This window comes from Rhinoderma darwinii, chromosome 6, assembly GCF_050947455.1.
Source record: "Rhinoderma darwinii isolate aRhiDar2 chromosome 6, aRhiDar2.hap1, whole genome shotgun sequence".
Classification (NCBI taxonomy): Eukaryota; Metazoa; Chordata; class Amphibia; order Anura; family Rhinodermatidae; genus Rhinoderma; species Rhinoderma darwinii.
In genome coordinates this window covers 45,161,946-45,175,946 of record NC_134692.1, presented here as the reverse complement: position 1 = coordinate 45,175,946, position 14,001 = coordinate 45,161,946, and the positions used below count along the sequence as shown (strand labels likewise).

Sequence of the window (14,001 nt, the reverse complement as noted above, 5' to 3'; positions counted from 1 at the left end):
TATGTCTTGTCCAGCTTGTGCCACTCGAGACACACACCCCATGGTTCTCCCGGGTATGGCGATACCATAATTGTGGAAATAAACAGGTGTTTTTGAGCACACTGTAGGGTTCAGAAGGGAGGGAGCGCCATTTGGCTTTTGGAGTGTGGATTTTGCTTGGTAGTAGTATTGTTTGGAGTTTTACTGGTATTTAATTTTATATTGTGGGGGTAAATGTAAGCTGGGCAGAGTACATCAGGGGCATACTCCGGGGGTATAATAATTGGGTATAAAATAACAATAAAATAATCCATAGATGTGTGTTACGCTGTGAAGCAATCCTTTATTCGCAGGTCAATGTCACACTAAGAAATGCTGTTGTTTCTTATCCCCCTTTTGGTCCACACTCCGCACCTTTGCAGTTTGGGGAATTTTTCTGGGACTGTGTTTTGGTATAATACGGGAACCCTCGCTTCCAGCAGATATGTTTGGGCCCTACCCTTCCTGGTTCCCTAATTTTAGGGCCCTGATAAATAACCTCTTGAAACAGAAGAAATGTTCCACTCGGGCCTGCACAACTACATATTTTTTTTATTTCCTGACTTATTGGAGCCTTAACTAAATTTTATTTTTTCATAGACTTAGTAGTATGAGGGCTGTTTTTTTGCGGGACGAGCATTAGTTATTATTGGTACCTTTTTGGGGTACATGCAACTTTTTGATCACTTTTTATCCTATTTTTTGGGAAGCAAGGTGATAAAAAAACATCAATTCTGGCATAATTATATTTTTTTATATACAGCATTCACCATGCTTTATAAATTACATGTTATCTTTACTCCGCGGGTCAGTACGATTCCTTCAAATAGTTTTTATTAAAGTTTCACACACATATACAAAAACTTGTCGGATAAACCCGCATTATCACACAACATTGGTACATTGCAAATGAATAGAAAATGCCAATGACATTGATGTCGTACCATATAATCTATGTAATCATATATTCCTTACAGAGGATGTATATGCTGTTCTACAGATGATGATAATGCAAGCATATAAAATATTACACAAACAACAAACAAACCAAACAAACAACAGTGATTGCAGAATTAATATTATGGATAATAACAATATTAATATGAATATGAATAATCCGACATATTTGATCTATCTTGCCCCAACAGGCTTTATGTAATTACTACCTCTCTGAGCAAAGATGACATTTTGTCCATGTTATCCAGTATTTCTCAAAGGATGAAATTTAAAAATTGCCATAAGCTATAGCCCTTTCATAAGCATATGATGTGTTTATAGCCGAGATTAGTTCGGAGAACGGAGGGGTTTCTACTTGTTTCCAATAACGTGTTAGGACCAGTTTTGCCATAACTAAGACTTTACAAAACAACCTCCTATGAACAACAGGTACCTTATCTAATTCCAAGAATAAGAGAATTCGCTGTGGATTAGGTAAAACCAACATAGAAAACATGTCAGACATTAAAGTAATCACCTCAGACCAGTATTTCTTAATAACAGGACATTCCCATAAAACATGTATGAGTGAACCCTCCCTACCACAATTACGCCAGCATAATGGGGATACGTTTGGAAACATAGAGTGTAGACGATCTGACGTGTAATACCAACGCAGATATGTCTTGGTCGCAGCTTCTACATGTGAAACGCATCTGAATGAGATATGCATCCACTTAAAGGCTAAGGTCCATTGGTGGTCTGCGAACGTTGTTCCCATCGAACAATCGGTCCAGTTTTCTGGAACTCCGAGGGGGAGGAAATGGAGTTATATATATATTTCAAACCCTTCTTCCCATTATTAAATCCACTCAATACTGTGAGATTCCCGTGGTAATTAAGATCTGCGTGGCTATGCATAAAGTGTTTTATTCTAAGGTATGTAAATACCTCTCTCTGAGAAATATCGAAAGCAGACCATAACTGTGCAAAGCTTACTATTTTGTTTTCTTGGAAAAGCTGGTCAGATGTGTCCAAACCTCATGTTTTCCACCCCTGAAGATTCATATGAGGTATAGAAAGTTCCAAAAATTCTAGTGGGAGATAAGACCTAGATATTGGTAGGCGTTGTGATGCATGAAAGTGTAAGTATGACCAACATGTCAAGGTGGTTCTGGTGAGGGGGGAAATTTCAATTGGGAGTGGTATATCCCAAAGTCATATGAAGAGAAGGGATTTCAAACTGCCTGATCCCAAGTAAGATGATTCTGTATATTAACCCAATGTTTCGAGTTGTCTTCCTTCCACCACGCTTGTGCCTGTGCTGCCACTGAAGCAACATAATACCCAAATATATTGGGGGCCCCAGGCCACCTGCGCCTTGTTCCTTAGTGAGTATATGAGGTGCGACTCGCGGTTTCTTTTTATCCCAAATGAAGTTCATCATAATACGAATACGTTGAATGCGAGAGAAATAAGATTTGGGAATATTTATGTGGAGAGTTCCAAACAGATATAATAATTTCGGTAGTTGACTCGGTGAGAGTTTAGATAAAGGAATGTCGTTTAAAAAATTCCTGATGTTATTTACAGTTGGTTGGGCTGTGAAGGGATCCCTTTTGATGTTATATAAGGCTTCGTAAAAATCCTTAAATTGATTAGCAATATCCACCGGATGGGAAATTTGTGCACGAGTGTTCGGGTCTATGAGATATGGAATTCTAGATTTTTGGTGATGATGTTTTAGTCGGGCTGCTAGTAATTTACCCGCTTTATTATTTTGAGAGTAATATCTCGTTTTAGTTTTGCGCAAATTTTTTTCATAATCAGAGAGCATGCTCAACCGTAATTCCTGGCGCAAATTATGTCAACTAGTGGCTTGTGTAGCGGAGGGGGCTGTTTTATTTAACGTTTCCATTGCATGGATTTGTTCCGTTAGCTTCGTGATGGTATTTAGACGTCGTTTTTTGGCGATGTGTCCCATACGTATCAAGGATCCCCTTATGAACGCCTTATGAGCATTCCAAAGCGAGTTGATATGAATACCCATCATTAATTTCAAAGTATTCCCCCAGGTCTCTAATTATATCCTGTTTAAATTTAGAGTGGGACAGTAAAAATGGATTACATCTCCACATGAAAGCGGGCTTAGAGTTATGATGTTCTTTTAGGGATAGAGTTATAGCCGCATGGTCAGACCATTTGATAGTTTCTATGGTAGAGTTTTCCATAAGAAGTAATAATTCTTTATCTATGAGAAACATGTCAATTCTGGAGTAACAATTGTGTGGGCAAGAAAAAAAAGGAAAAATCCTTCTCCGTACCATGTTGAACCCTCCAACTATCATATAATTCCTTATTCCATATCAGTTTCCTCAAGGAAGATTGGTCGAGTCTATTACTAGATATGGAATCCAAGGATGTATTCATTACCATGTTAAAATCCCCGCATAGTAGCAGTTTACCTTCTTTAAATTTATCTATAACCCTGAACAATTTATGGAAGAAATGCATTTGACGTGTGTTAGGTGCATATAATGCCACTAAGGTGTATTTGACATTATTAATTAAACATACCAGCAAGATATATCGTCCATTGGGATCCATGTGTACTCGTATCTGTTGAAACGCTACTGAATTTTTAATAGCCAGCATGACCCCCCTGGACTTGGTCTTATAATGAGATTGATAGACATGTGGGAAAGTGTGACATTTGATGCGATGAGCATCCTTGGAGATGACATAAGTCTCCTGAGCACAGAAAACATCGCATGCTAAGGCTTTGGCCTCTGCCCACATAAAACTACGTTTCTGAGGAGTATTGAGGCCCTTGACATTTAGGGATGTAAGTTTAAGAACCATGGCTTAAAGCAAAAATCGTGTTCTCAGTTGCTAGTACTTCCCCTATACCACAATATATGTACAAATGAACCAAATATTTCCATAATGAGACTGTGGGAACCAACGTAATAAATGCAAACGTATACATTACATGTGCAAGCACTGGCGTAGCTATAGGGGTCGCAGCGGTCGCAATTGCGACCGGGCCCCGAAGCCAGGGGGGCCCACGGCCCCCCGCACCACATCAATAAAAAGTTACTATAGTAACTCGGGCCGCGGGCCCCTGTTACTATAGTAACATACTTTACTTACCTTCCTGGTTCCGGATCGCAGCGGAGGTCCTGACGTCAAGCGCAGTGCGCAGCGCATGACGTCACAGCGCTATGCGGCGCGCACAGCATCGAGACGACAGAACTCCCGCCGCGGCCGAAGAGGAAGGTAAGGTTAGCCCTGACTGGCGGGGTCCGACTCCCGGGACCCGCCAATCAGCTGTTTTGAAGGGGCCGCATCACTCTTACGAGAGCTGCTCCCCTTCATTCCTGTCACTTCATTCCGGTCACACTGTGAATCCGTGTCGGCGATTCACAGTGTGAGCGAGTAGTGAAATGAAGGAGAAGCAGCTCTCGTAGGAGTGCTGCGGCCCCTTCAAAACAGCTGATTTGCGGGTCCCGGGCGACACATCAGCTATTGATGGCCTATCCTGTGGATAGGCCATCAGTGTTTAGGGACTGCACAACCCCTAAGCCTACGATGTATCAGGCTTAGGGGGCCCATGAGACAGGATCACAGATTGTGTGATCCTGTCTGCTCTGGCCATGTATCTAAGCCAAAAACATGGTAGGCTTAGATACATGGCCCATGCGTGATCCTGTCTGCTGGACCCTGTATCTAAGCCTACCACACTGTAGGTTTAGATACAGGGCCCCAGCACACAGTAATCTTATACTGTATAAGATTACTGTCTGCTGGACCCTGTATCTAAGCCTACGTTGTGGTAGGCTTAGATACAGGGTCCCACAGACAGTATCACACATGGGCCCTGTATCTAAGCCTAACACATGTGTTACTAATCATTTTTTGTGTGTTTTCTTACAGGTTCAGTCGTTGGACTACGGCGGATTCCAGGACTTCGATGACAGCTTTTTTTTAATTATCAATAAAATGGTTAATGAGGGCTGTGTGGGTTTTTTTTATTTCAATAAAATATTTTTTCTATGTCTTTGTGTTTTTTTTTAAACTATATTACTACCGCCTTAGTAATGGCCGCCGGCTGATTGACAGCATCCATTGCTAAGGCGGGGCTTAGTGTTAGCCGATGCAGAGGCAAACACTAACTCACATTATTACCACAGTACCCACCGCCACCAGGGGTGCTGGGAAGAGCCGGGTACGATCCAGTACCTGACCATCTGTAGTGATGGTCGGGCACTGGGGTGGCCGCAGGCTGGTATTATTAGGAGGGGAAAGGCCAAAAACAGTGGCCCTTCCTACCCTGGTGATGCCAGGCTGCTGCTGCTTTATTGTCTCTGGCTGGTTATGAAAAATGGGGGGGACCCCACGTCATTTAAAAAAAAAATAATAATTATTGGAAAGCACGATGTCGGGTCCCCCCCAATTTTCATAACCAGCCAGATACAACACAGCAGCAGTAGGCAGCATTACAAGGGTGGGAAGGGCCACTGTTTTTGGCCTTCCCCAGCCTAATACTACCAGCCTGCGGCCACCCCGGTGCCTGCCCGTCACTACAGATGGTCGGGTACTGGTTCGTACCTGGCTCTTCCCAGTACTCCTGGTGGCGGTGGGTACCGGGGTAATAATGGGGGTTAGTGTTGGCCTCTGCACCTGCTAACATTAAGCCCCGCCTTAGTAATGGAGGTTGTCAATCAGCCAGCGGCCACTACTAAGGCGGTGATAATAAAGTTTAAAAAGATACAAGCTCATAGAAAAAATATTTTATTGAAATAAAAAAACACAACCCTCATTAACCATTTTATTGAGAATTAAAAAAACACCGTCATTGAAGTCCTCGAATCCGAAGTCCAACAACCGAACCTGTAAAAAAAACACAAACACACAAAAATAATCAGTAACACATAAAGAAGCAAAATAATTATTCTTACCTATCCTGGGTCCAGCGCTGGAGCCGCAACGTCAGCGAGCTGGGCCCTGTATCTAATCCTATCACGTGTGATACGGTCTGCTGAGCCCTGTATCTAATCCTATCATGTGTGATACTGTCTGCTGGGCCCTGTATCTAATTGTATCTTGTGTGATACTGTCTGCTGGGCCCTATATCTAATCCGATCATGTGTGATACTGTCTGCTTAGCCACTGTATCTAATCCTATCATGTGTGGTACTGTCTGCTGAGCCACTGTATCTAATCCTATCATGTGTAGTACTGTCTGCTGAGCCACTGTATCTAATCCTATCATGTGTGATACTGTCTGCTGGGCTACTGTATCTAATCCTATCATGTGTGATACTGCCTTCTGAGCCACTGTATCTAATCCTATCATGTGTGGTACTGTCTGCTGAGCCACTGTATCTAATCCTATCATGTGTGATACTGTCTGCTGGGCTACTGTATCTAATCCTATCATGTGTGATACTGCCTTCTGAGCCACTGTATCTAATCCTATCATGTGTGATACTGTCTGCTTGGCCCTGTATCTAATCCTATCATGTGTGATACTGTCTGCTGAGCTGTGTATCTAATCCTATCATGTGTGGTACTGTCTGCTGAGGCACTGTATCTAATCCTATCATGTGTGGTACTGTCTGCTGAGCCACTGTATCTAATCCTATCATGTGTGATACTGTCTGCTCAGCCACTGTATCTAATCCTATCATGTGTGGTACTGTCTGCTCAGCCACTGTATCTAATCCTATCATGTGTGATACTGTCTGCTCAGCCACTGTATCTAATCCTATCATGTGTGGTACTGTCTGCTGAGCTGTGTATCTAATCCTATCATGTGTGATACTGTCTGCTGAGCCAATGTATCTAATCCTATCCATAGTTTATAGGGTCGTAGTGCTATAGATATGCTATGCTGTCTCATATACACACTTTTTTTTGGGCGGACACATATGTATTGGGGCTATTCCCCTGACATTTTAAGCCCTGAGGGTATGTTCACACGGCAGCGTCTGTTACGGCTGAAATTACGGTGCTGTTTTCAGGAGAAAACAGCTCCGTAATTTCAGCGGTAAAGGCATGTGCAGGCGTCTTTCGATGCGTCCATTACGGCTCCATGGAAAACTGCTCCATTTACGTCTGAAGAAGTGACAGGCACTTCTTTGACGCGGGTGTCTTTTTTACGCGCCGCCTTTTGACAGCGGCGCGTAAAAAAAAATGACCGTCGGCACAGAACATCGTAAAACCCATTCAAATGAATGGGCAGATGTTTGCCAACGTTTTTGAGCCGCATTTTCGGACATAATTCAATGCTAAAACGCCAGAATTACGTCCGTAAATAGGGTGTGTGAACCCAGCCTTAGTGACGCCCCCGGCTGCTAGTGCTGCATTGTTGGGTCACTTAGGAGACCCAGTGATGCAGCTGAAAGCTGCGGACCGTCGGCCATGAGAAGTTTGCGGAGGGGGGGGCCCAGTAAGAATTTTTGCATCGGGGCCCATGAGCCTTTAGCTACGCCCCTGTGTGCAAGCAATAGGGATGTACTCCAGGTAATGAGGATATAGCAGTTTATGCCAGGTAGTAGGAGCTGTAGAAGTCCAAAGAGAAGATCATGTCGGATCTTATAATTATAGCTTAGGTCTGCAAAGCAAAAAACAATATAACAGCAATAACTGTATAACAAGCAGATATGGGGGGAAAAAGTCAGATTGAAGTTGAACCAAGATGGATGCCTTATGCACAAACGAATTTCCGGTCACCTCAATTTACGGAGTCGTGTGTCCATCAGCGATGTGTGGATCTGTGCCGAGACACCTTATACCATTCTTCCGTCAGATGTTGTGGAGGGTTACCCATCGGTTTAGTTGGGTGTTTAATCGCGATATTCCACCGGCGTAAAATATCAGTACCTTCCTCCAGTGATCTAATAACATGCATAACATTCTGGCATTTAACCAACATCTTGACTGGGAATCCCCATCTATAGAGGATCTGATGTTCACCGAGTGCCAGTGTGATTAGGGTCAGTTGTCTACGCAGTTGTCTACGCAGTTGTAGCGTCGCTGCTGAAAGGTCGGCGAAGACAGAGATCATTCTGAATTGCTGCGGGATCAATTCCTTCTTTTTAGTTGCTTCCATCAGCTTTTCCTTGATATGGAAGAAGTGTATGCACGCCAATACATCCCTAGGTATATCTGCAGCAAGATGTTTCGGTCTAGGTATACGGTGTATACGATCTATAAACAGGTCACTCAGTGAGCAGTCTGGTATCATGCTTTTAAGAAAGTGTTGCGCAAAATTGTTAAGGTCTTGCAGTAGAATATCTTCAGGTATCCCCCGAAGCTTGACGTTATTGCGTCTCGACCTATCCTCCAGGTCAGCCATTTTAGCTTTAATTTGAGTAACATCATCAGCCAGGCCATAGTGAGCGTCCACCATCTCATTATTGGAGGAAGTGACTTCCCCCATTTTATTTTCCACGTGAAGGACTCTTTGTTCTATTTCTTGTATTGAAGCAGATAATGGATGAATAAGGCTTGCTAAGCTAGTGTGCAGAGAGTGATGTAATGCCTGCAACATGTTTCTCATCATCTCTACGGTGACTGGAACTGTAGATGAGGGTAAGTGTCCCAAGAAATCAGGGGTCTCTACCAGGGATATTGTATTGTAAGTTGGAGAGTTTCCTACCTTGTCCAAGAGGTCTCCCGACCTGTGTTGTCGCTGCTGCAGGCGTTCTGGGCTCCCGGCCAGGGGAGAAGATGGCGCCGATACCACAGCGCCACGTGGAGTGAGGCGCTGCGGGCCCACTGCTCCCGTGTCTCCGTGCACATCCGCCTCTTGCTGCCTAGGGCTCCTGGTCATGAATCCTAGTCCCGGATTCACTGCCGGTTCAGAGCTGCATCTTGTACACGTGGGGATCTCCTGTCTCCGACCCTGAGAGTGTTCTGGCGGCACCTCAGATGCTGATGAACCCGCGTCTTCCGCGGGGGTAGAAGTCCATCAATTTCGCCGGTCTTGCCACCGACCTCTTTCTCCTTGGCATCTCAGAAGTGATTAGAGGTACTTAGGATAGCTGATTAGGCTGTGTGTGAGGTCTTACTGTCACTTTGTTGGCGTTGGGGTGCAGGAGCTCACCGTTCAGACATCCATCTTCTTCAACAGCCAGGCCATGCCCCCTTATAGCACTTTTTTATGTTTTACAACTTTTTGCACAATAAAATTACTTTTGTAAAAAGAATGTATTTTTCCTATCTCCATGTTGTGAGAACCATAACTTTTTAATATTTTAGTCGACGGAGCTGTATGAGGGCTTGTTTTTTGCGAGACGATCTATAGTTTTTATAGGTACCATATTTGGATACATGCAATTTTTTTGATCACTTTATATTCCAATTTTCGTAGGGCAAAGTGACCAAAAAACAGAAATTCTGGCATTGATTTTTACGGTTTTTGTTTTTGCGCCATTCACCGCGGGGAATAAATAACATAATATTTTTATAGTTCAGGCCGTTACAGATGTGGCGATACCAAATGTGTATAGTTTATATATTTTTTTCAATAATAAAAGGACTCGATCATGGAAAAAGGGCGATTGTGTTTTATTACTTGAAACTTTTATTAGATTTTTTACAACTTTTTTTTACACTTTTCCTTAGTTTCGCTAGGGGACTTAAAGGTCCAACTGTCAGATTTTTTTTTCTAATACATTGCACTGTCTATGTAGTGCAATGTATTAAATCTGTCTGTCATTCACTGACAGAAAGCCAATTAGGCCTCGCCTACAGGCGTGGCCTGATCGGCCTCCGTAATGTCAGAGCAGGAGGCCATTGTTAGGTCTCCTATTGCCATAGCAGCCATTGGCAGCCCTGCGATTGCAAGGCAGAGCTGCCAATCTGCTACCAACCTCTAAGATGCAGCGATCGTTTTCGATCGCTGCATCTAAGGGGTTAATTGCAGGAATTGGAGCTAGCTCAGCTTCCTGCCATTACAGTTGGATGTCAGCTGTGACATACAGCGGACATCCACTGCCATCTTGCCAGCGGCTACAGAAGCCTTTAAGCCTCTGGGCGGGCTCTGAAATGCTTCCGTACTAGGCATACCGGGAGGTTTGTGTTAGGCCTCCGGTTGTCTTTGCAGCCACCGGCATCCCGGCAATTTCATTGCTGGTGTGCTGATGAGCTGCAAACCGCCTAAATGCAGCGATTGCTTTTGACCGTTGCATTTGAGGGGTAAATGGCGGGGATAAGAGCAAACTTCGGTCCTAGCCATTACCCCAATAACATGCAGCTGACACGGATGGTGGCACCGACTCAGCTTCTGAGCCGGTGTCCACCATTTGTCATATGGATACGGCAAAATGCGGGAAGCACTAGCTTTCCATGACGTATCCATATGACAAATGTCGGGAAAAAGTTAATAGGTTATTTGTGAATCCACTCATAAGAAATAAACTCTAGTGTCAAGCACTTAGCTCCAAAGATAGATCCAAATAAGGTTGTCTTGTATTGTAGCTTTGGGGACCTGAATTAGTGTCAGAGCTTTGACCTACTACAGGATGGAGGGCCCCGTACAACCCTGATCAAAAACATAATTTTATATATTATTTTTTTTTGTTAAAATGAATAAAAACTAATTATTTTTATTTTGCAGGTGTGGGATACTTTGTTCCTGCATGTTGATAAAACCACAGATCACATGCTTTGTCAGTACCAAAATATATATGAGGCTGTACCTCTAAAAGACAAGAAATGGTAAATTCTTACTTCTACTAAATTCTGTTGCTTACTTTTTAGATATGCCTTCTGAACTGCCATAATATATTGCTCTGTTGTAACAGAACAAGAAGAATTCTAAAAGGCACTTTAGTCAAGAATGAAAATAAGAAAATATCATGTAATGCAAAATCACTATCCATATGCAAAGCAAAGTACGATATGTGTAAAGATATCAAATATTTTACACAGACCAATGATCGGGTCAATGAGCTTTCATACGAAGGTTCGTTCCTGATCATTGCCCTGTGTAAAGAGGGCAAAGTTCAGCAAATGAACGAGCAAATGTTCATTTATCGGCTAATCGCATTATCTATGCACCCAAAAAATAGGTTGCTAGTCAGCAGCACATCTCCTTGTGTAAAAGGTGTTTGTAAAAAATATGCCATTACCTAGAAGTTGCACTGCTAAAAGGGTCATAAGGTCACACAATAAATGTTAACATAAGATTGATTTATGTTCATGTTGAAACTTAAATTCAGCGACAAAAAACATGGGACTTATGTAACAAATACAATATGCTATGTGACATGATTGCAGTAATTTTCTTGTGGTATTCCTACTTCCGCTCCAAATGATGTCATCATGTATGCATCTGCCCATCAAATGGCATCACTTCAAGTCTTATTTTCCAAAAAGTCTAGTCACAATAATTCAAAAAAGATTGGCATAGGAGTATGGGCATGGAAGATAACAAGATGGGAATTGTCGTCGCGCCCCCCCCCCCCCCCATGAAGCCAGAAAAAGTTATGCAAGAGAACTCCCAGTCTTGGCCTAAGTTGTCAGGATGGATACGAAGTGGAGAATGGAATGCAGATAAGTAGAAAAGAGGTGGTAATGTCCATAGAGTGAGGAGTTTTGTTTAATTAGTAATGGAAGCAGTAATTAGACTTTAAAGGCTATGTAAACCTTTTAAAGGCAAGTTTTTTAAATAATGTCTGTCAGTGTGATTAGTGCAACTTTTTAAATAGATCTTATTAAAAATGTTTACTTTTTTTTAGATAAGATCTGTATTCTCTATACAGACCAGCTGTATCTTTCGCTAAATCCTGCTCCAGTCAGGTCCGTGGGACTGACTGGTTCAGTGAAAGCGGGTCCTGTGTATACATAACTTAGATGTGATAGATTACGGATGAATCCTGCATGTCAGAGACCCCAGGAACTGCTGACACTGAACCCGTTAGGTCCACGAGACTGACAGATTCCAGTCATAGCGAACAATACAGCTGCTCTGTATAGAGAATACAGAGCAGCTGTATCTCAAAGTAAAAACTATTTTTAATAAAAAAAATATTTAGAAAGTTGCACTAATCACACTGACTATTAACAAAAAACATTGCCTTTCAAGGGTGTACATAGCCCAACTCCTTTCTGTACATTAACAGCGATGGCTGGATGCACTTTCCCACACATCACCGTAAATTTACTGTTCGTGGATAGAGCAGGCTGTGCCTGCACCATCAGCAGCGGGTGTCCGCTGCATCTCCGAGAACTCTGATTCCAGCCTTTTAGCTCCTTAGATGCAGTGGTCTATAGCGACTTCGGCACGAAAGTGAAAATATGAAAACTGGCCGTGCCGGGAAGTGGTTAATAATTACTATGTGCCTTTGTGCTGCTTAAACTTTGATGTCAAAGGACAGAAATTATACTGAAATATCCCATTTTGTACACTTTGTCCGATTTAATTATACTGCAAGCACATACCTTCTATTACAGGATCACAGATATACCAGTCACAATTCAGATGTCCATTCCTGAAATTATTGGATTTATCCAGTCAGTTTATATGTGTCAGGTATTTATAGAGAAAGATGTGGAAAGAGCAGAACACTTTCTTTTACAGACTGAAAAAAGGTACAGTATAAATTCTAGTCTTTCACAATAAATATAAGCTTTTTTTTTAACAAAGTATTTGCTTATATATGGAATAAACATTTATTTGCCTGCCTATGCCATTTTATTGGTTACGTAGAATATCATTTATTTCGTTTTCCCATGTTCATATGGGTTTCTTCTAGGTAGACCGACAAATAAATGAAATTGCTAGCTCTACTGAGGAAGGAATGTGTGTACATTAATATGAGTGAGCTATATAAAAGAAAAATATGTAATATTTCACCAGGGGCTGGGAAATATTAAATGTATAATATAGACTCCTAAGATTGAAAAATCTCTCGCTCCTCTCCTCTTTCTCCCTCAGCCCAAGAACATTGAAGAGACAGACTAGTCAAACTAGGTATTAACTGCTACGTTAAGTTACGCTAGACCCACAGGGACATTACAAGAATACTATCTCAAACTCCGAAACCACCATACTCCATGTAAAATTGTGTAATACATGTAGAAAGTCGGCAAAGTGAGCGTACTTGGCGAGGGAAGGAGGAGAAATTTTCAGTTTCCCGGGCGTTTGCCTATGTAAACATACAGTAAAATCATCCAAGTGTTTAAAGTGGTTTATAACATATCCACAGGATATGTGTGCTGCGGCTGAATGAGGGGAAATTCGACCATGAAAAAGGTTATATGGTCGCGACTTATTTAAACAGTGTAGCTCGCTGAGCTACGCTGTTTCCGTAAGTCCCATAGAACTAAATGGTAGTTACGGAAACAGCGTAGCTCGCAAACTACGCTGCTTCCGTAACTGCCATTCACTACTACAAGTTAACGTAACTCACGACCATATAACATTTTTCATGGTCTAAATTCACCTCATTCAGCTGCAACACACAGCGGCTGAATGGGATTTAGGGGGCCCCGTTCTAGAGATAGGTGCGGGTCCCAGAGGTGGGACTTGCATCTATCTGACCAATCCTGTGGATATGTCATAAATGTCTCTCATTGGAAAACCCATTTAATGTTATGTGCTAAATAACTTGTAAATAAAAATAGAAAAAAGTCAGTAGAAAGTATAAAAATCACATAACTCTTATAATGCATTAACCTTCTTTTACAGATTCCGAGAGATACTTGGAGAGAAGGCGGACTCTGCCCGGCTGACTGCACATATGAAACACTACTGTGTCCTGGCTTGCAAACAATAAGATGGAGAACTGCTGAATTCGTGTATATATACATATATTAAGCCTTATTTTGTTTATATTATACTTAAAGGCTATGTACACCTTTTGAGGGTAATTTTTTTTTAATATATATAGTTCACATTTTTGTTGTGTTTATGTGATTCATATATGTGGGGTTAGTGACTGCCTCCATTTTTGTTCTTGCACTCTTCCCATTCTGCCCTGGGTGATTTTAATTAGTTTAATGCTGGTTCCTACCATCCCCAGCGATAGAGAT

General features: G+C 42.1%; 1 protein-coding gene across 1 annotated transcript in view; it reads left to right on the top strand.

Moving 5' to 3' along the window:
* The window catches only part of LOC142656296 (uncharacterized), a 44,898-nt gene extending 31,153 nt beyond the window's left edge, over positions 1 to 13,745 (top strand). Inside the window, exons 4-6 of the mRNA XM_075831191.1 lie at positions 10,583 to 10,683; positions 12,421 to 12,558; positions 13,658 to 13,745. Of these exons, the coding sequence (XP_075687306.1) occupies positions 10,583 to 10,683; positions 12,421 to 12,558; positions 13,658 to 13,745 (327 nt within the window). The remainder of the gene's footprint in view (positions 1 to 10,582; positions 10,684 to 12,420; positions 12,559 to 13,657) is intronic.
* The last annotated feature ends 256 nt before the right edge of the window (positions 13,746 to 14,001 follow it).